This window comes from Myripristis murdjan, chromosome 9 (genome assembly GCF_902150065.1).
Source record: "Myripristis murdjan chromosome 9, fMyrMur1.1, whole genome shotgun sequence".
Lineage (NCBI taxonomy): Eukaryota > Metazoa > Chordata > Actinopteri > Holocentriformes > Holocentridae > Myripristis > Myripristis murdjan.
The window spans coordinates 13,727,655-13,754,448 of NC_043988.1; the positions used below are offsets into that span (position 1 = coordinate 13,727,655).

The following is a 26,794-nucleotide window of genomic DNA, read 5'->3' on the forward strand; positions in this document are numbered from 1 at the left end:
ACAACAGAAATTCACCGCTGGAAATGCTCCACGTGAAACTCCATTCCAACCATGTCCTCTTAGGTTCTTGCCATTGGCTATTCCCAGCAACAGTAGTGAAAAAGGAGGTGTTCACCTCTCTTTTCCTCTCAGGATTTCCTAGACAGAGCTTCGATCCTTGCATCCAGAAGCTCTTGCTTGTTTTCTTACAAGAGTTGCTGTGTTTCTAAGATTTGAGCCTTTAAAACCAAACGGGTCTAAGCTCACAGAGCAGATTCACACAAAAAGTGAACACACAGTTGATATCTGCAGGCTCAACCTCACAGGGAGTTAAATGAGGGCACAGCTGACTGCGTGGTGCATTTGAACTATGTGTATCCCTAGAATAGTCGGTGTGTGCTCAGTTTGATCTCTGGATGTACAAAAAGGCAAGCTGTATCTACAGTTCTTTCAAATTTCTTGGTTCAAAGTATATTTGCTGGCCTTTGGAAGCTTGGTATCAGCGCTGCCAGGCTTCATAGAGATAATACCAATAAAATTGAATTTATTGGACATTATGATGACAGGTAAGGGATGAAGGGGATGGTTAGGCTCTCTGGTACCACAGTTCTCACTGCAGGGGAGAAGAGAGAGGAGATGGTATCAAAACAGGCGTAGATGTGAGGTAATTGGCATGGCTCAAAGGAACAGTGGGAATTCTTTGACCTTAACTTGCCTGGGTAATCGATGTAGGATCTGGGGTCTATCTCGAGGGCAGATGTGATGCAGAGGAAAAGCAAGTGCGGACATGGTTATAGTAATCATATGAAAGGATTTCTGTTTCAATAATAATTCTCCTCCCCTCCCACCTTATTAGTTATCTATCTTTCCTTGCTATTGCTCCTCTCTTTCAGGCTAATGAGTCATTACCGCTCTCGCTCTTCTTTCTCTCTCGCCTTTCTCTTTGTCTTCTAGACTGCACTGAACCTCTCAGAGAAGATCTCATTACTTCCCTAAATGCAAATTAAGACAAATCATTCAATTTTTTTTTTACATCCTTCACAATGGTCCTCATAATATATCCTTTCTTTAAACCTTACCTGAGTTTCCAGTCTAAGTTCTTTCTCCCATCCTCTTTTTTTCCACCCTAGTACGGCCCTGACATCTCAGGGCTGTACAGTTAACAAACCTCAAGGATGTAGGCAAGAAAAAAATACTACACTTGAAATTGTGACCAAAATATGGTTGCAACAATGGAGAAATGTCTCTAAGCCTCTAAGGCAAAATCTCCTTAATACCAAGCAATGGCTTCTGAATATCAGACATAAATTGAAGCCTAGTTAAGATCCCAGTTTTTTCATGATAGCTGGACAGAGAACTTGCCTGAGAGTTTCTGTGTACCCCATCTGCCCCTTCTCTTGCCACTGCTTGTTGCGTCGTGTACTCACTGACCTTGTGTGTTCTTTCCAAGCGAGAATATCCAGGGTTCAGTTGGATCTACTTCAAGGTGAATCTGATAATCACGTTTCTTTCTAAGCCAAAAAACAGTGTGATGTAGATTTTGTGAAGTGATGGTGAATGATTTTTGTGATTCCTTTTGTATCCTTCCCCCCTGTTTACTTTTCTTTATGAATCACTTGGCTTAGACTTGAGCGGTTGTTGTTTGAAACAATGTCTTGATTTCTAGGGTAACCTGCCGCCGGACTACCGCATCAGCCTCATTGACATTGGATTGGTCATCGAATACCTCATGGGTGGAGCGTACCGGTGTAATTACACCAGGAAGAGATTCAGAACGCTATACCACAACCTCTTCGGACCCAAGAGAGTAAGTGGATGACCCTCAGCTGCATTAGCGTCACACACACCATTTAGGGCACGTCTACACTGCTAGTCATGTCTGGGAGTGAAGTTTTTACCTGGATTCAGAGCCGCTACATTTTACAAGCAAAGGCAGATTAGCATTGAAATGATCCTCACATTAATGAAATTAGCCCTGCAAAGTGTGAGAAAGACTTTAATGAGGAATTATGTTAATAATAAAACATTTGCCTAATCAGAAACTGTGTGCTCCAGGGCAAACTTCACCTTGCTCATACTAACACCAAATTAGCATGTACCTATGGAATTATGTGGCTCTGACTGGACTGAATGAGCATGAAGTAGATAGGGCAGTGGCCTGCAGGGTTTGGGTATGAGACATAACATTTGGAGCAAGGCTGACAGAAGTGGGTTAGCGATGTATGTTGAGTCATTTTTTTAGGCTGCAAGTGATTCATGGGCTCTCCACTACACTGAAAGATTAATCAAAGATTCATTTTGTAATCATAGATCTTTTTTTGCAATAGCTAGTCATTTTTCTGAATATCAGAAAAATATTTGATTAAAAATGACAGGACAAAAATAATGTGAAGAATTAATGCATATCCAGTGACTATCAATGATTTCCTGGCCAGTATTATATGTGCAAACCATTGTAGCAGTACGCTGATGCAGTGTCTCGCAGGCGGCTTCAGTTTAAATGCAACCTTAAATAGTTTTGGTATGAATATATTCAGCAATGATCATTATGATGTCAGTGAAGTAGTGGCTTAGCTTTCCCTGTCGTAGCACTGACTGAATCCTCACAAATAATCTCCAGCAAACATTCATTAGCATAGTTCAAACGTGGGAGCTGTTCTCCACTTAATCTTTAACTCTACATCAGATAGAGCAGTACCCTAGCACCACTTACTGCCCTGCTGCAATAAATCATCTATAAGTGGGATATAAGTGTAGTACTCAAGCATATGCTGTCATGACCCAAGAGTATACAGGTTTTCATTATAAAAAATCACTACAGCATCTCATTTCAGTGATTAGCACCTTCAACCATGGAGGAGAAACTCATCAGTGAAATAAGCTGATGTAGCTTTTGGTTGAGTGAAAAGCTGTATACTTGTGCAGGCTACAACTTCCTATTTTAGTTACTTTGAATGAAGTGAACATTTTGCTTGCTGTTTTTGTCATTCTAACAGTCATAATGATGTAGACATTTTCATTTTTGTTTACACAACATGTATATAATATCCTCTCATGGGCCATTTTGTGACTCTAATATCTCATTCTCTCACTCTGCATAAATGTTTCATGCACCGCCACAGGTGTGATGGAAATAGAAATGTGCGCAGCTGTGTCTGAAACACCATATTTCTGCTTGACGGTGCACCTTTGTGTTTGTATGTGCGTGTGTGTGCGTCTTTATATATCTGTGCATCTCTGCATATCTCTGCTGTGACAGCGCCAAAGCAGCTGGAAAGGCAGCGATAAAAGGAAAGAAAAGCAACAGAAGGGCAGAGACTGAGGATGTAAAGGAAGGAGCACAGACTGAATGAGAGACAGTTCCAGTTTAACTGTGATTTGAATCAAGACGAGTGGAGCTCACTGACAGCCCCTTTCTAGATGAAGCGAATGTGTGAACACAGCCACGTGCTTACACACTAGGGCTGTGACTTTCCTCCAAAATAAATTTCGAATTTCGATTGCCCTATAATGTCAAATATCGAATTATGTTCGAATTTTTAGGGTCAATTTTAGTCTATTGTTTAGCCTATTGATATGTACAATATGGGTGTCATTTACGGTCTGTCCGCCAGAGGGCGTTTCAACCATATTAACAAGCGCTTTCCTTCTGAAAGGCACAACATTAATAATGATAATCTGGATGTATTTACGATCGTATTTTAATAAGCACTTTTTGTCGGAAATCCAAAAAGTTTCCACACATCACTTTTGAGATGATCAGGAGCTGTGATTTCAGTCTCCGGGACCGGTTCTGCTGCTGCATTGTTTTCAGCCATGCTGTAAACTTCCTACAGGTGCGCGCTGCACTGATGCATGCCCACACTTTTTTATCCCGCGCACGATCACGCGTAACGTTGATTTGCGTCGTTACGCAACGTAAACAAAGACACACACACACACACACACACACACACACACACACACACACACACACACATTCGAACGTGAATTTCAGCAATCGAACGTTATATCCCTCCCTCCAGTTCGAATTAATATCGAATTTCGAAGTTCGTTGTCACAGCCCTATTACACACACATACACACACACAGGCAAACACACATTAACTAAGAACAAAGCCTTGAAATAGATGCAGATATCAAAATCCCCACAGGAGGCCTAGGCTATTTTTACCACCTCAGATGATGTCTCATGAATGCATAATTCATACGTGCCCTCCTTTAATACAGATGCACAGTACTGTACATGCCACACACATTACTTATGCACAATCACACGTGCACAATGCCTTTATTAACAATTACACGCACATGTAGAAGAGATGGCTTGTATACATATAGTATCCCGTCAATCACACCGTCAAAAATTGAAGTGTTTTTCTAACCATTTTCAATAAACTCTCGTAGTTCAGTTCAGTAGAGGAACTGCTGTGCCATGACAGCAAATCCAAAACACCTTCAGTAATGTTAGCCAGCTGTTTTGAAAAGTAGTGTGCAAATTAAGAATTACTTCCCAGTAAGTACCTGCTCCCTAACTAGAGTCTAGAAAGCAGACTAATTTGACAATAATAAGGTCCCTCAAACACCGGTAATGGATGTGCAGTGTAATTTACATGTCAATTTTGTGACATGAAAATACTTAGATATCAGATATAAAATCTTCTTGCTGGACTGTGCTGAGTGGTTGCTATTGACATATGAAACGTGCTCAATGGTCAGCACACACTTGACAGCAACAACTAATGGGGATTCTTTTTTGACCCCTTAATGAAAACATGGGTTGTTAAGATAAAAACTTTATTTTACTAGAAATGATGAAAAGTGAATAAAAACTCATTTTTGTTCATGTATGGAACCAGAAAAGATACATAAAAACTGCAGGGGTGCAAATTTAATAAGGTGGAGACTGATGATGAGCTTGACACTGATAGTGATCAGTGAAACATTAAATTTGCTAGCATTATCAGATAGGCATCTATATCAGTGGGATTTCCATCCATTTAAACACACATCACGTGATATAAGAGAATAAATTCAGTTCATTTGTTTATTGCAGGAAACCACTGCAAAACAGAACAGCAAGAATGATATTATTATGAGCCTGAAAATGTGTTATTTCCTCTTTTCACCATTAAAGATGGATGCACCATTTCAGTGATCTTTCAATTTGATTCCTGATTTTAAATTTTTATGAAAAAGTTTTTGTATGTTGTGTGGTTAAAAGTTAAAAAGTTGTGAAAATCACCATTTTTTCACCTAACGTGGACATCAATTCAAGATAGCTGTCAAATGAAACCCATGGGACATTAGTTGTTCATGGCAACAGGCAAAAATCTTAATCTCATGTGAAACCTATGGCAGCAACCTATTTCTCCTGCCAGACTATCTTTATGGAAGCTAATGGCCCACCATTCAAAATAATGTGCAGGTATGAGTGAGTGAGTGTGTCTGTCAGTCTGTGCTGTGTTGTGCTTATAGAGTCACTGCTCTATAAAACACATCAGACAAGCTCTTGTTCTGTTTGTTTATGTGTTTTGTTGCTTTTCTAGCCCAAAGCCCTGAAACTGCTGGGGATGGAGGTGAGTGATGAAACCATCAAGGCTGCTGTTCAGTCAGCGTCGTGCCTGTCCCTCGTCTGAAAGCACTGTCTTCTCATAACATGAGCGCATACTCAATCAGCAAAAGGCTTTTGGCAAAATCGCCATCAAGAGCGTGACGTATGCCTTACAGTCTCTGAAAGGAAGAGTTTTAGGCACACATGATTTATTTTGCGAGCAAAGTGTGTCCACTTTTGGGCCGGTTCAAGGCAGCCTGTCAAATATAATTATCAGGTGCACTTCAAGCATTTCACACGATCTGGAAAGAAGTCACTTTCTAACAAATTTTCCTCAGTGCAATGAGAGGGAAAAAAGGTTTAGGACTGTCAATTTTTCATGGCTTTTTGACACGGTAAAAATGTATATGACTCATGTTATGATACATGTCAGAGCACTCCAGTTACATTTGGCTGAATAGGTAATGACTGGCCTAACAGGATTACATAATCTACATGGTTTGTGTACTCACATGTATCCATGGCGTGCACACCATGAAGTATTATCCGCATCATAAAGCTTTTATCACAGCATGTGTCTTGAAATTTTCTCAGAGGTATTTATATCTAACATGCGTGGCTGTCTGTTTTATTGTCTGTCTGCCTGTATGAAATCTGTCTCTCTGTCAGTCTGCCTGTCTGTAAATCTGTGCTTGTTGAAAATCTACTTCCTTGTCTTAATGTCTTTCTCTTTGTCTTTCAGTCAGTCTGGCAATCTGGCCATGAAACTGACTCAGCATTGAACATCAAATTCACTGTTATCACTTCACACAATTTTAATTGATTTTGGTGTAATTAACTCTGCAGTAAATATCCATAAAATCACAACACTGTTCTTTGCGAAAATGGCATGTGCTTCACTATTAAATGCAACAGTATCAAGGTAGCTCTCTTTGGCAGAAATGTCTGTATAATTTATCTCAAAGCCAGCAGCAGCTCTAAAGGTACTGAAAGTGAACATGTAACCAAGCCTCAGCAGCCCCCAGGCCCTTGTGCAGATCAATACAGCCCACTGCGATGTGACATTGGAGGCAAACTGGCCATGTTGATCTCCCCAGAGACATTGGGCCAACCTATAGAGACCACTAGTCCCACATTTTCACACTTAGGCTCTAGCAGAGTGCATCTAGAATAAAAAGTAAAGGAGTTCCTTGTATTTGTGAAATACTATGAGCAGATTTAGTGGAAAAAATGTATGAGACCATGCCTGTTGCTCACCACCAAAATCACTTTGTACACTGCACATTTCCTCAACCTGTCTCCTCCTGCAACAACTTTCCTTCTGCACTGAAGTAATAAATTCAGTGGTTGTTTACATCAAGTGGTATGAGCTCTCTAGATGACTGACGTGGTCAAACCCAGATAAAGTCCTCCAGAACTTGATGTAATGTGCATAAACCAAATTTCTCGGGTCCCTCTCACCCACTGTATCCATAAATAGTCTTTGCGTTATTATACACTTCTTGTCAGGGTCAGAGTAAAACACTTGGTTGTCTCCCACAGCGGAGTTGAGTTGTAGCACTATAATTACTTCATAAGGCCTACACCTAATGTAATCCTCCTCCCCTGACATTGTGTCAGTATAATTGGCATATCATTATGAAGAAATCACCCCAAAAATATCTAGAAAGCCGTCTCTTGTTACTCGCTTCCCTCTTACTTGTCTCGGGTCTCCTCCAGGATGACATGCCGATCCGCAGAGGCCGACAGAAGACGACACGTAAACGAGAAGAGGAGGTGGACATCGATTTGGATGACCCCGAGATCAACCACTTCCCCTTCCCCTTCCACGAGCTAATGGTGTGGGCTGTCCTGATGAAACGCCAGAAGATGGCGCTGTTCTTCTGGCAGCATGGCGAAGAGGCCATGGCCAAAGCTCTGGTAGCCTGCAAGCTTTGCAAGGCCATGGCGCATGAAGCCTCTGAGAACGATATGGTGGATGACATCTCGCAGGAGCTCAACCACAACTCTAGGTGGGCTTCAAGGACACACACACACACACACACACACACCATCTTTTCTGCCTGAGTGGCAGAGCTGTTCAAGCAACATGTTCCAAAATAGGGTGATTTTCTAGGGCTGAACACTTTTCTCATGGAAAGTTTTCTACGCTAAATGATTAATGCAGAGCTGAGCTGGGAGTCTAGACTGGAACGACATCAACCCCTACAATCCAACACATATATGAAGTCGCACACTCACACACACACACACACACACACACACACACACACACTCATACATACCTATTTTCCTGCAATCTGACCTGTTTCAGAATACTGCTTCAGGCTCCCTTGGGGTGTCAATGACATACATACAGAAATCTAATGACATGCATCATCGTTAGTTAAGGATATGCATGTGAGATGAAGGTAATCAACCATCAAAATGCTGGTTATGGAAATAGTTGTTAATTAGAGGGAAAGATTTCAGATACTACAAATCAAGCTTCCCACACTTCACCCTGCCTTACCAATACACATGCGCGCGCACACACACACACACACACACACACACACACACAGACACACACACAAACACACGCATGCACCAATTCAAAGTAGAGAGCTGACATACTTGGGGTGCATTTGCAACAGAATTTGAATGCCTTTCCTTGCAGAGCTCAATTCACAACAGGCATATCTTTCTTAAATTTTTGAACTGTGGGGTTGTGTGTGTTTGTGTTTATATCTGCCTTTGTGTGTGTGTGTGTGTGTGTGTGTGTGTGTGTGTGTGTCTTTTGCCTGTGCTTCACTGTTACTGAAGTTTTGGTTCATACTGTCTGTGTGAAAGCACATAATGCATAGATTATGTGCTTCAGGGAGTTTTTCCTGCTCTTCAAGGCACTTGTAAACAAGTGGTATGAATACTCTTTTGTCACTATGTTCTCGTTCTCTGGACACGTCGAGGACACGTCCAGTCCCATATTTCTGCCCCATTTGATGTGTCCTAACGTATTTCCACGAAATTCTGTGTCCTATATTTCTGTCATCCAGACTTCAAAACAAAATTTCTGTCTAAATGTTGCAGGCAGTTGTTCTTGTTCAGCATGCAGAATACATGCCCACACAGCAAATACCAAAAAAACCAACCCCATCACCTTGGGAGGGATACAGACATACATCTTGCTGAAAATTTGGCCACTCTGTGCCATGGAAATGTAAAATATATTTTATATATACACATGCTTTCAAAGAAATGAGGTATACTCGTCATTAAAGCTTTGACCATTTAATGGTCTATCAGCTGCATTGAGACACCATATGTTGCTGTGTCTATCTTTGTAAGTGCACATCTAAATTACCTCAGCATTTGTCCAGATGGCTGTTAAACTACACAACCAACTCAATTAGATATGTATACGTTGAGACAAAGTATATTCATCTCTGCATTCGTGTCTGTGCCTGTATATGTATATCATTGCCCAGAGAGTTTGGCCAGCTGGCAGTGGAGCTGCTCGACCAGTCCTATAAACAGGATGAACAGATGGCCATGAAGCTGCTGACGTACGAGCTGAAGAACTGGAGCAACGCCACCTGCCTGCAGCTGGCGGTAGCGGCCAAACACAGGGACTTCATCGCTCACACCTGCAGTCAGATGCTGCTGACCGACATGTGGATGGGACGCCTGCGCATGCGCAAGAACTCTGGCCTGAAGGTAGTGGAAGTGGGGCAGATGGTTGGGGTAACCTGTGCGTAAGGAAAGGGAGTAGCTTCAAAGCAGCTGTTAAGGCAAAATCACCTTAAATAACACCAACCTAACACATGGAGTGGAAATGTCTTTTAGAAGCGTGCATGGTGGAGGTAGCCTGCGCATGTGGGTGAACTGAAGTTCGGAAGTCACATGGGGTCAAATACTGTGGCTGTGACTTTGAACAGCTCTGTGTACGTACAGCGTCTGAGTGTTTAACCACTGATCAAATGTCTGTTCACTTCACCATAACTTCAGAGACAAATACTGGGGCTAAGGGTTACCTAGGTGTCAGAGAAGCAGGGCTTTAACCCCTTTTAACACCATTTAAAAAAAAAAAAACAACACACACCACATACCTTTTACATTGTATCAACTACATCTTTGCAAAAGTTTAGACCTCTGACTCAAACTTTAGTGAGTTTTTAGTATCCCTAAACTTTAACCCTAATCTAGTGCTCGCTGATGCAGTGGATGTTAATGGGTTAACTGGCAGCCTGAGAAAATTTGGGTTGGCAAATTAAGAAATACTCCCTGAACAACGTTTGTCGAGTGTGATTGGAGTTTTTCGCAGATTTTTAAATTTGTCCATTCGTTTCAGGTTAATTTTTTCATTGTTTTAACATGCATGTATCACAATTCAAGATTTTTATATAAGTACTGCAGTCAATTTAGTGCTTATTTTGGGCCATTCAATACTAACATTACTTTAAAAAAAAAAAAAAAAAAAAAAAAAACAGAAGAAAAGCCAACAACATTTTTCAAAGTTACACCAGAATGTGAATATGCTTTTATTTTAAAATTTTTTAGTTCATTCTGTTCTTTTAATATTAATGCACACATTAAGAAACACCGCAAGAGCCAAGACGAGGTACTTACATGTAAAGTATTACTAAGTGATTTTTAGATCATATAAATTATTCACATATAAAATTATATATATTTCCTTAACTATGTTTTAAATAATGCACGTCCCATGAGCTGAAGATTCACAGTGTTTTGTGGGTTTAGAATGAGCTATTTTAATCTACACAGCCCCTGTTCACCATATTGGTGTAAATGCACAGAACTGTAAAAGGACAGGACCTTTGTTCTGACAGTGACAGTACCATATAGTTTGTCCTTAAAAAGAAAATTAAAACTGGAATCTATTCAAGACATAGTTCACCAACTACTGTGACAGTACCATATTTGCTCTTACAGAGAAGTGAAGAGTGAAAGTTTCTGTCATGAGAAATTTACCACTGATTCCAACATCTCTTGAGCGTCAAAGATGATGACTAACAATTTCAACATTGAATGGGAGTGATTGGCTCTACAGAAATGGTGATGGCAGTATTGAGACTCAGTTGCACGCATAGTGATGCAGGTGGATTGCAAAAAAGAAACCTTTTGTTTTGTTTTGTGCAGGGTTTCTCAACCCCGCCCAAAACAACCCTTCTAGTGGGCCTCAGAATACCATTGGTAGAAGCCAGAGTCCTGCACATGTCTAATTTTAAACACATGTCCGACCTGCTACCTGCAATTTCCTTTAAATCAATTCTCGACCCGACCAGTTAATGCAAGACCTGCAACTCGATCTGTCAAGCACATTGCTCCACATCGTATTTAAAAAAGGTTAGTTTAAACTTCAGTTAGGCTAAACAGTGAAAACACTCATTTGACTACGCCTTGGAGAATGTGTATTCAGCAATCTGATGTTCACCATTTCATCCATGCTGATGGCGATCAATGTGTGGCTATGAACACTTTCTGTCTGGATGCTATTCAAGGAGGCAAGCTAGCATATCACAATAAAAAAAAAAAAAAAAAAAAAAAAAAACAATAATTTGGGATGTAGTTGGGATAGTTGTTATGTGTATGTATTTTTATTATTATTATTTTTATTACAAGGGCTTTAGTTCTTCAAGTTGAAGGTTATTAAAGCCTAATATCATTGTTTACAGTCTTGAGGTTTTTTGAAACATTTATGGACAGTTATGACCTACAGGCAAAAACTGGTATTAGTTTCAGCACTTGTGTAATAAACAAAAGTATAGATTTGCCAACAGAGCTTGTGAGAAATATTTTTTTTTTCTTATGGGCTCTGACATGTTATGATGATGAGTAGGTGGGCCTTGGGGTGGAAAAGGTTGAGAACCCCTAGTTTAGTGCTTCTTTTATCCCCCAGCTGGTGCAATGGGGCTGCTCAGTGTGGCCAGGAAGCAGAAACTGGTTGTACTGGGCAGCTCCCAGGTGTGAATGTGTGGACTTGTAGCAATGGAAGGCAAGCCTTTACTGATAAGACCATACAATACATAAAATACAACAGAATACAAAGTAACCAGTCAATCAGTTCCATCAATACATGAAAATCACTGCACATTAAACCACTGAAAAGCAAAAAAATAGACAAGTTTTATTAATTAAATGCATAACAGATGGAATAACAGACAGACAATGACAGTTGGTAGACCATACATCCTCAGTCATATTTCCCCTGATAAATAAATATTAAAACAACAACAACAAAAAAAATCTCATTACATTTATTCTAAGGTGCTACATGTATAAGTCCCCAAAGGAATAAATGCAAAATGATATGAAGTGGAGACAGCAAATACAGAGACACAAGGTTTACTGTCAGTTTCATGCAAATACATGAGTATCTTTCCATTGTGATCATCCATCTACCACAATGAGAGAGTTCTTCTCCACATGAATATGACCTGAGGCATTAAATGTGAGGGAAAAGGAGCGCTCACTCAAACACTGAAGTTGTAGTGAAGAGGAGGTTGTACGCTGAAGGGGAAAACACTAGGAATGTGTAGGCACCTCCAGAGTGCATACATACACTGTGGGATAAGCCTACGAGGCCTACTTTACAGGACTCTCTTTATAGCCAGAGGGAAGAGAGGAATTGGCTGAATAAAATGTTCCATATTGTCTACTGAGGTTCATGCAGAGAATATTTTGTACATTTGGAGTCTGAATAGGGTAGTTGTATTAAGATAGAAGGTTGAGATTTGAGCAATTCCTTGCTCCCATAAGTGGGTTGTCCACAAGTCTGGCAGTAGGGTGAGAGGAGCCAGCTGCTTAGATCAGAGAGGTTATTTATAATGAGGAGTTGCCCTGGGAGCTGCTGGAGAGATGGCTAGGTTTGCACTCATTCACACACACACACCCACGCACACATGCACACATACGTACACACACGCACAAGCACCTACACACTCACACACACACACACACACACACACACACACACAAAATCAGACAGTAAAAGATGAATCTGGCCAGCTCCTGTGAGTCAAGCAGACCACAGGTGCTTTAAGTACACTCGGGTCTCCATCGGGGGGAAGGAGACTGAGGTGGAGAAGGGGGAGCAAGTGTTTGCAGATGCTTCACAGTCGCTTCCAAGGCAAACTCATTGGAGCAGAAAGACAGAGCAAAAACCACAAGTGGAACAAACAAGGTTCTTTGCCCCCAGGAGTTCATGATATACAGCAAATAAAGTTGTCAAAGCATGCTCACATCAACACAAACCAGTTCCCTCTCTCTCTCTTTCTCTCCCTCTCTCTCTGTCACACACACACACACACACACACACACACACACACACACACACACACACACAAACATGCATGTGTATTAGTCTTGCTATAGTTGTGCAGGCAGTCTGTCATGCTCTAACCCCCAATCCCCTACCTCATCTGAACTCAGAAACAGACTATGAATAGCAGAGATGAGTACTTTGATTTCTTCACACAATGATAATTCTAAGCTATTGTTGCCTCGGCCCTTTATTCCTTGACATGACTCTGACAAAGACAACAAGAGGCACTCAAGCATTACTTTTTGTTCAGTGGCTAGAAATATGTCCCTGACTGGTGACTACCCTCATTCCTTCACCCTAAAAATATCCCTTTCACACACTCAGACATCAACACTACAGCAGAGAGTGTACACATTTAGAGTATTGACCTACAAACCCTACAAACTCTTTTCCCATACCTTATCTCATTAGAAAGGAGTGAAATTAAACTTGTAGTGTAAAAAGTCAATTATGCCAAATCTAAGTCAGCAGTCAATGGGATGAAAAAAGCTGAGTTTTTCTTTTAGCAGCACATTGTCAGAATGGTGAACAGACAAGCTGCTTTGAGAGATAAGGAAGACAACTGACCACATTGCTCTCCTTCCTCTCCTCTGTCTTCCCCTCCTGCCTCACCTCCGCACTGTGTTAACCATGCTCCCTTTTTTCTTTTCTTGTTTGACTATTATGTATCTGGAGTGTTTGCAGCACGTCTTCCTCCTCTATCTGCTGCGAGTGCATTTCCCTCTCATCCATTGTCGCGGCTCAGCAGCCTCGCTGCTTGTCTGGCCTAATGCTTCTGTAATTGACTCTTCGATGAGAACACCAGCCTGAGCTGTCAGATACACCAAGGCGTTGTCATTCAGCCTGGTGCATGGCCTTATGAGGGGTTCACGGGGGTGGAGGTGGGGTGGATTGTTTATGTATATTTTGAATGGCCAGACAGAGCGTGCACATACGCTCTGAAAACATACGTTTTCCAGACTCTCTAATGTCCTGTGTCCTAATTTCTGCAATGCTGCTCATGCAATTGTACAGCTTTTCCCACATCTCTTAGTTTGTGCTCCTTTTAAACCTGCTCTCCACTCCTGACTCACCTCCACATCCACCTCTGTTTCCTCTCCCCTGTATCACCCAGGTGATCCTTGGCCTGCTTTTGCCACCATCCATCCTGAGCCTGGAGTTCAAGAACAAGGATGAGATGTCCTACATGCCCCAGGACCAGGAGGCCTACCTGCAGGAGAAGGAGGAGGAGGAGCCCGAGAAGCCAGTCAAGGAGAAGGAGGAGGAGGACATGGAGTTCACAGTAAGATCTTACTGTGAGACGCAGTACAACTCCGTGGTGAGAGAACCCACCTCAGCCCCGCATCTCAGAATCTATATACATATTAAGCCGTGATAAATTCTAGTCACTGCACACAAGCTTAGCTGAGATTTAAAAATAATTTTTAAGCACATAGTCCACAGTCTGTGTCCCTTGTTATTAATTCTTGTGGACGAAATGCAGTTTCATTCATAGAGACAGTGAACTGTGGTTCCGCAAGCTAGACGACGGACACAGATGCAAGCACATACGCACACAGTTATCCACACAAACATACAGTACTTCTTTTTCTATTCTGGCCAACTGGACCCTTCCAGCCAAATCAACCTTTCCTGTTTCTCGTCGTCTCAGCGAAGACGTGGTCGTGGAGTTGTAGCGTCTCAGTGTGTCGCCGCTTGCGGCTCCTTGTGTATGTTTTCCTGTCCCTTCTATCTCCTTTTCTACTTCCCTCTATATTCCCCTCAGTCCCTCTTGTTCTCTACCCAGTTTTCTCTTTTGCCCTTTTGTTTCTTTGTCGATTTCTTTTTCTTTCCTCTCTCTTTGTCCCGCTCTTGCTCTTTCTCTCTCCCTCTCTCCTAGCTCAGTTCTGATAGAGGTACAGTACTGTATGCTGGCCGACTGCTGCCCCTCACTCTGTCCCATCAGTGATGGCTTGCTCCACTCAGCATGCCGGCTGCTGAGAAAGGGGGGCTCAGGCTTTTGCATTATATAACCGTGTCCGCCTGCTGCTGCAGAGCTTAAATCATGCAGAGTCTGAGCACCTTCTCCCGGCTCTCAGCACAAGAGTTGGTACTAGTCCATCTGCATAGACATGGATGTACAGCAGGATTGGGACGCATTCCATTTCAATCCAGTCAATTTTGGAGATGACGCTGGTGGTCTGTTTGTGTATTGAAATCAAGCGGCAGTCATTCAAGACTGAAATTTTAATTTTTAATATGCAAGCCGGCTCTCAGGTGGTTCCATTAACTGATTGAATTGAACTGGAATAGCTTTCAGCACCACTGTACATACTTTCCATTTGCATTGAGTGCAGCCAGCTAGCCAGTGCAAAAACTCACAAAAAGGGCCATGTGACACTTGTAGTCCTTGAGGTACTCTGGTGTTCTACAAAGACCCTCACTGCCCAAGGATGCATTTGCAATGACCTCTTCCACCTGCACTGGCTTCTGACTGTCCAAATGCACCTTCAGATAACCCAAACTATGAATCGGACAACGATTCATACTGAAAAACACAGCCTGCCACACCACGGGGGGAGATTGTCCTACCGTATCCTCAGATGCTTTTTAAAAACCACACCATGATGATCTTTTTTTTAGCTTGTGTCCATTTGCTGATCGGATAATATGCATGTTCAGTACCGTGAAGGCATGGTGGGATTTACACACTGGCATCTGAATCTGTCCACCCTAAAGGGCCTGTCTGTGTGTGTGCCTCGATCCAGGCATGGGCAAAACCTTTGTTGAATATGTTCCACATATTTGAAAAGAAAAGGAAAAGAAAAAGAAAAAGTGGTGTTTTTTCCGGTGTGGTTGCTCAAGAGCCTGGGAAATTCAATCAGCTGCTGGTCAAGTATTTCAAATATGTGGAACCACTTTCAGACAGATTATTTTGCCCAGATCTGTTAGCAGATCTCCAGACATGCAATACAATTCCATGATTCGACTCCGCCAGACGCCTGGTGTTGCTTTGACATACGACCATGACCCATAAAAACAGAGGGATCTGACCCCTCTCTCATGGATAAGGAAATGTGTCCCAGTTGGAAATGAGATATCAATGTATCTTTTTCTTTTCTTTCCTTTTTCTCTCTTTCTGTCTTTATCTTCTCTCTGTCGTGTCTGTTCCTGTTGTCTGAGACACTATCCATGAGTGTGCGTGTCCGTGTCATACTTGTCACCAGTCTTCACCCAACACTCAACCTCACACACATGAACCACATTTTGGAATGACATTGCCTGTGCTTGCTTCTTTGATTATGATATTTGTGCACCAAGGAGCAGCCTTTAATGAAACCCCTTCCTGTTTCCCTTCTCCCTTTTTCTTTTTTGTTTCTTGATTATTCCACTCTCCCCATCACACCACCTCCCTCCCACATATTTGTATGTCCACCTTCTCTCCCTTTGCCTCCCTCCCACAACACCTCCGTCTTACAACCGTCCCACTCCACTCTATTTCTTGATCCCTCAAATCCTTCTCCACACCTCTGTCTCCTTCATCCCTCTGTGTGGGGCTTGGCTGCCCCCAGGCCATGCTGGGTAAAGTTGCTACTGAGACAAACAGAAAGAAGGACGTTGAGGAGGTTCAGAACCGCCACCGCCTCATCCCCATGGGACGCAAGATCTACGAGTTCTACAACGCTCCTATTGTCAAGTTCTGGTTCCATACGGTCAGTATCCCTGCTCCATGCTATCTCAGGAGGGCTGGGTGATATGGACAGAGTCCAGTATCACAAAGTAATTGACTGAATATCTTTACATCAATATTATGATGATATTATATGGATGACTACTGATGCTTTCATGAGATATTTATATGCAAGAGATTTTTGATAAGCTCAAGTCATTAGTGATGTGGATATGGTGATCAAGCAGGTATAAGCTGATAACAGAATAGCTGCAACAGTATAAGTTAACAAAATTGAATCCCTTTACTAATGCAACCTTTAACACGAGACCACCACAATGGTCAAGTGAAACCAGTGCCTGCATGAACACACCCACAGGCATTTGGGTGGACATTCCCACAGAGGTTAAATACCTGGACCTTACCCCACTGTCTTTGTCAGACTAGTGCGGACTAGAAAGACCGATGCGCATGAACTGGTGAAGCCCCTTGGATAAGAGGCGAAACGTCTTCCTAAGACAAATACAAGTCCAGTTGCCTACGATTCAGTTTGCCCAAAGAGAACGATGACCTGGATAAATGAGAATATCCATAGACAACCTTTAAAAACAACACTTTTACCTTATTATGAGATCCAAAATCCCAGGTGATATGTTGTCTCATATAGCAATAGCAATATAATATGAATATACTGCCAAGTCTTAACTCTCCACTTCTTTTTAGTCAGATAGACAGACAGAAAGAGAGAGAGAGAGAGAGAATGTTAATATACAGCTCCACAGTCAGTACCTGTTTCTACAATACCATCAAATGCTTGTTTCCCGTGGTTAGTGCCTGGTTCTGCAGTTTCTCTATCACCATTAACCTCCTGCTACACACTGTCAGTACCTCACTTCGCAAAGCCCTCCTCATTAGGTGTGGCTTCCCCATGGTGAGTACCGAGTTCTGCAGTAACACAGCGAGCAACTCTGCTTTGCAATGCCAGCATCGTCAAGTTTCAAGCTCCTCGTGAACGATATGTAGCTCTACAACACCACCACCCCGCATCAGATTGAAGTTAGGGAAGAGGGGGGTGAAGAAGACGTAGGAGTGGGACCGTGCATGATGAGAAAAGGAGAGGGAGGCAAAGAAGGGAAAGGGAAGGAAAGGAGGGGATTTTATAGTGGCAGTGTAAACACATACTAAACCCTCTGAGTGATGGCATATTGTCACTGCAAAGAGGATAAATAAACAGCCATGTGTGTGTGATTCAGGGCAGTCTCTGTGCGTGCGCGCGCATGTGTGTGTGTGTGTGTGTGTGTGTGTGTGTGTGTGTGTGTCAACGTATTGAGTGTGTGGGAGGGATGATTAGCCAATCTTAGCTGATCTTTCATCTCCCATGCCCCATGGTAGCTCTTTCAATTTGCTTGCCCAGTGAAAACATCTCAGCGCATCACCAGCAGGAGTCTCATTGTTTATTTATACTGAAAAAATAATTTCACCATCTCGTCTTTCATCCCCTTTTCCCTTCCCTGGCTACTCTCACTCCTCTTCATTTCCTCCCCTTGCTTTCCTACACGCTACAGAAAAATACTGCACTGTACTATGTGTAATTCCACTTACAGAACAGATGCTCAGCCCCCCAGGGTCAAAATGAGATCATTAGCAGATTTGTATCGCAGAGCATTGTCCCTTTAGGGCTAATATAGAAATGCTGGCTATGACTATGAAGGCATTCTCATTCACACATCTTTAAAAGCTTTAAATTACATCTGAGTCCTTCCAATTCACAGGACATCCAGTCAGCTGACAAGAATATATCCAATATAATAATAATAGAGTGTATCTATTTAAATCATTCTGATGTGGTTTTTAAAGACTCTCAAAGCACACCAGTGAATAAATGAATACGCTTTAAGGTTATCCAAAATGTCACATGGCAGTGCTTGGACACCTTGGTGTAATCTTGATATAAAAATGAATTTTGCATGCATTTGTGTCAGGTGTAATTTTCATTTTGATCAGAATTCAGTGTAGTGTGGATCTTGATGAGCCACACTGCACAAAAATGAGCTCAGGAAAAATTGAAGTGGATGGCAGACACAGATTTAAATAGCAACAGTCACAGGAGACAGAATGGGCATTTTCAGGCCAAATGTGGAGGTGCAGTAATCAGGTGTCTTGACACCAAATCTCTATTATCAGATCTCCAAAATTACACTGAAGGGAAGAGGAATTAGGGTCAATCATTCACCATGCATGTGTTTAATTTGACCATTGTTACACATTATAGCCCTTTTCAAAACGAACTTCCAGCCATTTTGTTGGCAGTGAATGAATTGAACTTTATTGATATATGCTAATGTGGGCAAACGGCACACACCCACATGCCTGTACAAATGCATTAAGACACACACACATGCATGCGCACATTACCATACATGTGCACACATTGATTTCCTTCTGCTGCTGTGTTTGCATGCAGATGGCATATGTGGGCTACCTGATGCTGTTTAACTACATCGTTCTCGTCAAGATGGACCTGTGGCCTTCTCCTCAGGAGTGGATTGTCATCGCGTACATCTTCACAAACGGCATCGAGAAGATGAGAGAGGTACAACACAGCAGAACAGTGGCCATGTGCAAATGTGCACCATAAATACAGATCAGAAAAATGCACACGTGTACATATAAACACTACTGTGCACAAAATAAAGAATGTATATCGCTTCTAATTATTGCACTGAAAACTAAGGACTAGTATCCACAAAGATGTGGATATGTTATTCATCAGGAAGTAGTCTGAAGGAATGGTGAGACTAACTACTGTTTCCGTATCATTAAACAACCTACAGAGTGTTCAGTAGCAGGGTGTAGGGTAGTGTAGGGTGTAATGAATAGAAGAACTGTGTGTGTGTGTGTGTGTGAGAGAGAGAGAGAGAGAGAGAGAGTCAGAGAGTTTCTTCATTTTCTCCCACACTGCATAAAAGAAAATGAGCGAATCTTACCTTTCTAATTTCCACCACAACTTGAAAAACTTGCCCACAATGACACAATTCAACTTATTTTTGGAGACAGATGTGAGTATATCATATTAGCTGCAAGCTACATCTTTACTTGTCAGTAAGTACATTTGTATTTCATGCCACTCAAGCATCAAGAATTGAACTCAGCTGAACTGACAGAGACGAAAGGTAAACAACCCTTCAACATAACTCCGTGGCAATTCTTATTCTGTAACTGTGTAAAATGCATTTATTGGTGTGCCAAATATTTTTAGCTACACACTGATGCTTCCTCAGACACTCAGCAGTACCTGCTGCTCCAATTAGTAAACTCATACTGCCCTCTTATGGTATTCATGATGTAGTACATTTCTACTCCACTAATCCCTTTGAATCTCTCTATGCCTTTGCTTTCTTTACCACATTTTCTCTCTCATTTTATGTTTTTACTTCTATTTTTCCTGTATTTGGGCTTTTCCTTTGCTTGCTTCCTCTCCACTTATTTTCTTCTCCCTGTATTTTCATTTCTCCCCCATCCCTCTGCCAGATCCTCATGTCAGAGCCAGGGAAGTTGTTACAGAAGGTGAAGGTCTGGCTTCAGGAGTACTGGAACATCACAGACCTCATGGCCATCCTCATCTTCTCTGTTGGCATGGTGCTCCGCCTCCAGGAGCCACCGCTCATGAGCTACGGGCGGGTCATTTACTGTGTCAACATCATCTATTGGTACATCCGGCTGCTTGACATCTTTGGGGTCAACAAGTACCTGGGCCCCTATGTAATGATGATCGGCAAGATGGTGAGAAGAGGCATTTTATTTACATTCTTCTGTCTCTCTGTGACCTTCTGTTTGTCTAATTTCATCTTTCTTCTTTCTGGCTTTTCTGTTTGAACCCAGTCAATATGACCTGTGCCCGGAGTTCCTCTGCATGTAGATTACATATGTCCAATTTTGTTGTGCAGGTAACCTTCCTGACAGAACTTCTTAGCCTCAAGCCCACCTCTTTGTTTGATCTCAAAGAATACACGATGGCCTGTGATACATAAATAACAGCATGAAGACAAAACTGGAAATGGGATCAAAGGCCCATGTCTGTATCTGTCTGATGTGAGAGTGTCTCTGAAACGGGCTCAGCACAATTGAACATGAATACTCTTTGATATGAAAATCAGCAATTAGAGAGAAAGGGAGAGCGAGGGAGATTCCACTTAGCATTCAATAACATGGACAAGTTATTGGCATGTATGATGCTGCAGCGCTCTAAGTGCTCCGATTTCAGGTCCGATTGAGAGGCGTGTCTCTTCAGAAGATAATTTATTCATTTCTGCAATCAAGAAGAGAAAAACATCCTCGAAAACAAAAAAATGTTTAGTGAATAATTTTCTCAATCAACCTGGAATTAATCTCCGTGAAGTGGATTTTATATTTATGTTGAAAGTTTGTTTCACTCCAGAACTGATTAAATTAAAACCTAATTGGTCTCTCTTGGGGATAGTAATAAAAAATGCAAATGCCAGCCATCACTTAATAAGCCTGTTAAACTACTTCTCCAGCTGGAACGCCTGCTCTCCTGTTTAACCCTGTTCCTTACCTCATCTGTTCTACAAACATTTTAAACTTAGCTACTGCTCTACATCCTTTCCTCTCTCGTATATACCCCTTATCCCTCTTTTCTCATCTCCCTGACAATTCTCCTCTCTCTGTTCCCATTCCTCTGCCCGTCCTCCCTCTGTCAGATGATCGACATGATGTATTTTGTGATCATCATGCTGGTGGTGCTGATGAGTTTTGGGGTGGCACGGCAAGCCATCCTCAACCCCAATGAGGACCCGTCCTGGATGCTAGCCAGGAACATCTTCTTCATGCCCTACTGGATGATCTATGGAGAGGTGTTTGCTGACCAGATTGACCGTAAGTTAAGGGCAAGATTCAAAGTGTTAGAACTACAAGAAAAACTTTGTAATCCCGGGGAGAATAGTTCCTCACAGGGCCGGCCCGAGGTTTTTTGGGGCTCCTAAACAAAAAGTCCATATGGGGCCCTTATTTTCATTCAACCAGGTAATTAAAGACCTGTCGTATTATCAGGGCCAAACCAGTCACACACTAAAATTACAATACATGAGCCTTTTCCTGCCATCTAGTGGCCATTTGGTAGTACTACAAATGTGGTACCTGTGACTGTCATTCTTTGTTTTATATTGTTATATTGTAATACTATATTATCACTATGTTACTGTAAGAAGATCCTATCCTCACTCACTAAAACATGCATAGGGAGACCGACTTTGTTGAGTCTTTAAAAAAATGTTACCTTTCTCAGTAACTTCACTATGCTAAACTCAGTAACATAAGGTGATAACAGATATCAAATTAAAAGACCACTTTGAAAACAGCTATGGCCATTTTCCCTCCTCAAAATGTTTACATTTATTGGAGCGAAATTTAACTCCCTTCCCAGGGGCTAGTTGTTATATGGTTGATACTTACAGATAACTGAGGGTCCTGGGATTTATATGACACTTAGGATACTACTCACCTTCATTCTACCTTAAAATATGATCGTGGTAGAGGCCACCAAAATTGGCCAGTCATATCATGATAAATAGATACTGTTACATTTTCTGTTTCTGTTTCTAATGACATTTGGAGAAGCAAAAAACTTGCAAACAAAACATGCAAAAAGCGGAAAAGAAGCTAGATTAGTCGATTATGTTAATACATTAGTTTGCTAAAATAATAAGGCATTGGCTGCACCTATAACGATATTCAGAACCACACTTTAAATACCTGCTTGCAAAAAACAGCTCTTATTTGTCTTGATTTCATTCTTTGTTTTTTTCTTGAATTTTTTTCCGACTTCTTTTTGCCACCCAGATGGGTATTTGTGTTTTTGTGACTGGAACATCACTTCAGCTAGACTGTAATGGCTGTAATGGCTGCAGTCATCAGCATCAGTGTAGCATGATGTGGGCCTGATGTCATTAAGACTGCCGCACACAAATTCCTTACCAACTACAAAATTAGGGTAAGATTGGAATATATCGGAAGGAAACATATAAAATGTCATGATTATTATGGCTGTGTGTACTTGTATTGTTTATTAAATTATTTGGTTTGAATGATATTATATCAGTAATAACATTTGGCAGGCTGGGGCCCTGTTGAACCAATCAGATTTGTTTATTGGGCCGGGCCGGCCCTGGTTCCCCAATGTAGGAAGAGAGATGACAGTAGCATGACAGGACACTGATGCAGAAATCCATTTAACATTCATTCATCCTTCAAGGGTTTGAAATGTTGCTGGAGGATGTGTGTGTCTTTTTGCAACATTTACATCTGACAAACACTACGTTACAACACACACTGACATCTGCAGTCCTCAGAATGCAGTAAAATAATAAATACTGCAAACAGTATGTTTTAAGAACTAATTAAATCAAATGGTTACATGATGTTAAATTTGTTGTAGGACAATTCCTGACAAAATTTGTTGCTATATTACTACATTTGCATAATCTTTGAATGTGTTACTCAGTTACTCAGCCTCTTACATTAGGACATCTATACAGTCAGTTTATTCTAATGTTTGGCATGCATTTGGCCTAATACAATGTACAGAAAATTCATTAGCACTGACACACTAAATCAAATGCTCACTGAGATAAGGGTCTGTGAGAATATGTTTTTATGAGTGTGAGTGTATATGTGTGCTGTTCTGTTATCTATTTGTATGGGAGTATATCTGAGTGTGTGTAGAGAATGTGAGGAGTGGCCCAAAGAGAAGAGATCTGAAATAATGTTTTCGTTCTTTGTTTCAGATATGCATAGTAGGAAGTTACAGCACAGGCTGAATGAAAAACTCTGGCTGGTCGATAATTACTTTCGATCTCACGGAACCTGGCGTAATAATGGTCCATCCCACATTGCCCAGTGCAGTCAAAATCCCAGTAAATCCATAGATATACGCCTTAATTTAACCTTATCTACCTACCCCACCTCTCCTCCATCATCCCGACATCACCACCATGTCATACTCACTCCTACCACTAGAGGCCACTAGAGACAAAGGCGTGCATGCAGCTCCACAATCTCTACGGTTAAAGTTGCCCTCACATTTTTCTGATGTCTTGGGTCAGCTGAGCCATATCAACAACATCACCCCCCCCCCCCCAAAAAAAACATTAACTCATTCAAGAAAATGTGAAGTGAATAAATACACTATAAGGCTGCCTAACTTTTCCAGCTTTTCTAACGATTTGTAGCTTGACCCAAGGCTTTATTCTCAGGGCAACTTTATCCTGACCAGTTTTGACACTGGCTGGCCAGTGACATTGTTACATGGCAGTAGCACTTTTCAAATGTGTTCCTATATTTTTAACATTTTATTTTTGGTTGGTTGTGATTATTTTAGTTTGAACATCAAGGGTCACAATCAAAGTTTATCTGGTAAAGTTTGATACTACCTTGATGTCTCTTCGCTCTATTTTTAACTCTGACTTTGTCTTTGCTTCATTTTGAAGAAGTGAAGCTGCCATGTTAACATTGTTGATCACATGAACCATATCCACCCTCCCTTTACGCCAGCTCGGCTTCTCACTGGAGCGATTGCAACATTGCCAAAATATCACTCCCAGTATAACCAATATGTAACACAAGTAAGCACAGGAGCATAGAAATCTAGATATGAATTCCACACCATGCATGAATAAAAGGCAAAGCTACACACCTTCAAACAGACACATACACACACACACACATGCACACCACAATATGCATATCAACCACCTCTCATCATCTGTAATCTGTTTTTTCACGTGGTTCAGTTGTCAGAGTTTTTTTAATCCAAATTTTGTTGAGGGTAAACATTTCTTAATAGAAAAATTACTTCAGTTCTCTATCTTTGGGCTGCATTGTGTGAACAATTGAACATCAAGCAATGATGAGCATGACTAGATTGAATCAGATAGGCAAACAAACCAAGAATAAATGCTGACTGTTCCCCATATAAGCCACAGCAACTGAACCATCACAGATGGAAAAAACGTACTATGTATCCTAAATACATCTCAATTGATTCAAGGCAATAAACCATTGCTGACCGAGGCTATGGCACACATATGCAACAATATATTTTAAACATTGAACACATGTTTAAATATATTGGGAACACAAATTGTGATACATGCTGAATGTATTTTTCAATATAGATTTTTTTTTAGATGCACATTTCAGCACATGAGCCCCCAACCATTAAAGCGTCCACTCCTTCCAGTCCTTCTTAACGAAAAGAAGCATAAGAACAAATTATGCTTCTTGTTTGTTTGCAAAATATGTAAATATGCTTTTTGTTTGCTGGTCAGCTGTTTGCTTATTTGTGATTGTCTGTCTTGAATCTCGGTGTATGCTCGATTGATTGTTTTTTATGTTACTCCATCTGTTTGTTTTCTTATTGTTTCTATGGATTTTATGTTTATTTTGATGTTTACTCGATCGTGCAGTGTGTCTTCTCCTTTCGTTGTGTGTGTACGCATGTCTTTCTGACTGTGCATCGACAAGTTTTGTTTTTATGCACTGCTGGCCTTTACTTTTGTCATTCATTATCTTTTCAAGTTTGCGTTTTGTTTTAATAAATCCACAGATATTCCCTCTGTTAACTTGTCTTCCTTTGTATGCGTGCGCGCGTGTGTGTGTGTGTGTGTGTGTGTTGCGCGGTGGTGTGAAGCCCCCTGTGGCCAGAACATCACAACAGAAGATGGGGTGGTGGCCCTGCCTCCCTGTAAAACAGGTGCCTGGATTGTCCCAGCCATCATGGCCTGCTATCTGCTGGTGGCCAACATACTGCTGGTCAACCTGCTCATCGCTGTGTTCAAGTGCGTAAACTCTCTCAATCTGATATTTTCCTGCATCCCCTTTTTGTAGCTGTGACAGACCATAGACATAAACCGTAATGCTTTATTGAGGTAAATTCTGTTGCAAAGGTAATTTCCCTCCAGCCTCCAACACCCACACAACAGCTCTTCAGATATCTCTAAGCTTTGCATATTGTTAGGTTATTTCTTCATAGCCGTATCCAATTTATACTCTTTAACATATGGAGCACAATTGGCTTTCAGACAATTGAGTTTGGCAGCAGACTGTATTAACATAATGGGATGGTGCTGCTTAAACAAAGACATTATAATGCTAGTCATATGTTATTGTGCATTGTTGTCTGTTAGAAAAGCTGTAGCTTGGATGATCATCATCACTTCCTTCTTTACCAAAAAAAACCTTTCTTTGTATTCCGCCATTTTCTCCAATCAATCAGTGCACTATTTGAAAAGGTTACTGTGTATGGTTTGAAACTGATGAGCTTGTTTACACAGTAGTGGATATTAATCTCTCGTGGTTGGTGTTACGTCCCTGTTTGTGACTCTCCGTCATTGTAGCAACACGTTCTTCGAAGTGAAGTCCATCTCCAACCAGGTTTGGAAGTTCCAGCGTTACCAGCTGATCATGACCTTCCATGAGCGGCCTGTACTTCCTCCACCCCTCATCATTTTTAGTCATATGACAATGGTCCTCAAGCACTTATGCTGTCGCTGGCGCAAGCATGACGACGACGAGAGGGACTATGGGCTGAGTGAGTGGATGATGAACATTAATAAGCCTGATAAACTCAGACTAGTGTAGCTTAAGCTGAACATAATAGAGTGAATAGCAGTGATCTCTGATGAAAGAGCCCTAATTAAGTCACATCACTCTTTGGAGGACAAAATGGAATGCATCTCTCGTTTGAAATGACAAAATTCTTCATATTGTTTTTAATATTCAGCAGTTAGTGTATTAACAAAGTTATTTATCAGAAGGTCACTGAACCAATCACTAATGTGTAGCCCCAAGGCTACTTAAAATTAAATCTGGCCTTATCAGTCAAATAAAGCTGCTTTGGATGTAAGACACAATCACAGAAATATGTCATTAAAGTGTTATCTTCTCCCTTCTCTCTCAACCTTTTCATGGACAGAGCTCTTCATCACAGAGGATGAACTGAAGAAGGTTCATGACTTTGAAGAGCAATGTATAGAAGAGTACTTTCGAGAGAAAGATGACCGGTTCAACTCGTCCAATGATGAGAGGATCAGAGTCACTTCTGAGAGGTCAGACACTGCAAAAACTGAAAAACCTTTTTGAACCATTGTACATCAGGACATTTATTCTGTGTAAACTTTCTATATGACTGAGTAGGTAGAGCGTGTGACAGCCAGCAACATCACGTCCATCTCTTTCCTGCCATCCCTGCCCTAACTTCTCTCCAACACCA

At 41.3% G+C, this 26,794-nt stretch overlaps 1 protein-coding gene across 2 annotated transcripts in view; it reads left to right on the forward strand.

Moving 5' to 3' along the window:
• The window catches only part of trpm3 (transient receptor potential cation channel, subfamily M, member 3), a 174,931-nt gene that overhangs the window by 144,777 nt on the left and 3,360 nt on the right, over positions 1-26,794 (forward strand). The window contains exons 14-26 of one of the 2 annotated variants that reach the window (XM_030060102.1): positions 1,646-1,786; positions 5,529-5,558; positions 7,253-7,545; positions 9,001-9,229; positions 13,972-14,175; positions 16,409-16,549; positions 18,971-19,099; positions 20,038-20,289; positions 21,228-21,402; positions 23,310-23,438; positions 25,214-25,361; positions 25,920-26,113; positions 26,498-26,630. In XM_030060102.1, coding sequence (XP_029915962.1) covers positions 1,646-1,786; positions 5,529-5,558; positions 7,253-7,545; positions 9,001-9,229; positions 13,972-14,175; positions 16,409-16,549; positions 18,971-19,099; positions 20,038-20,289; positions 21,228-21,402; positions 23,310-23,438; positions 25,214-25,361; positions 25,920-26,113; positions 26,498-26,630 — 2,198 coding nt within the window. The remainder of the gene's footprint in view (positions 1-1,645; positions 1,787-5,528; positions 5,559-7,252; positions 7,546-9,000; positions 9,230-13,971; positions 14,176-16,408; positions 16,550-18,970; positions 19,100-20,037; positions 20,290-21,227; positions 21,403-23,309; positions 23,439-25,213; positions 25,362-25,919; positions 26,114-26,497; positions 26,631-26,794) is intronic. The other variant, XM_030060101.1, reaches the window with a different exon arrangement.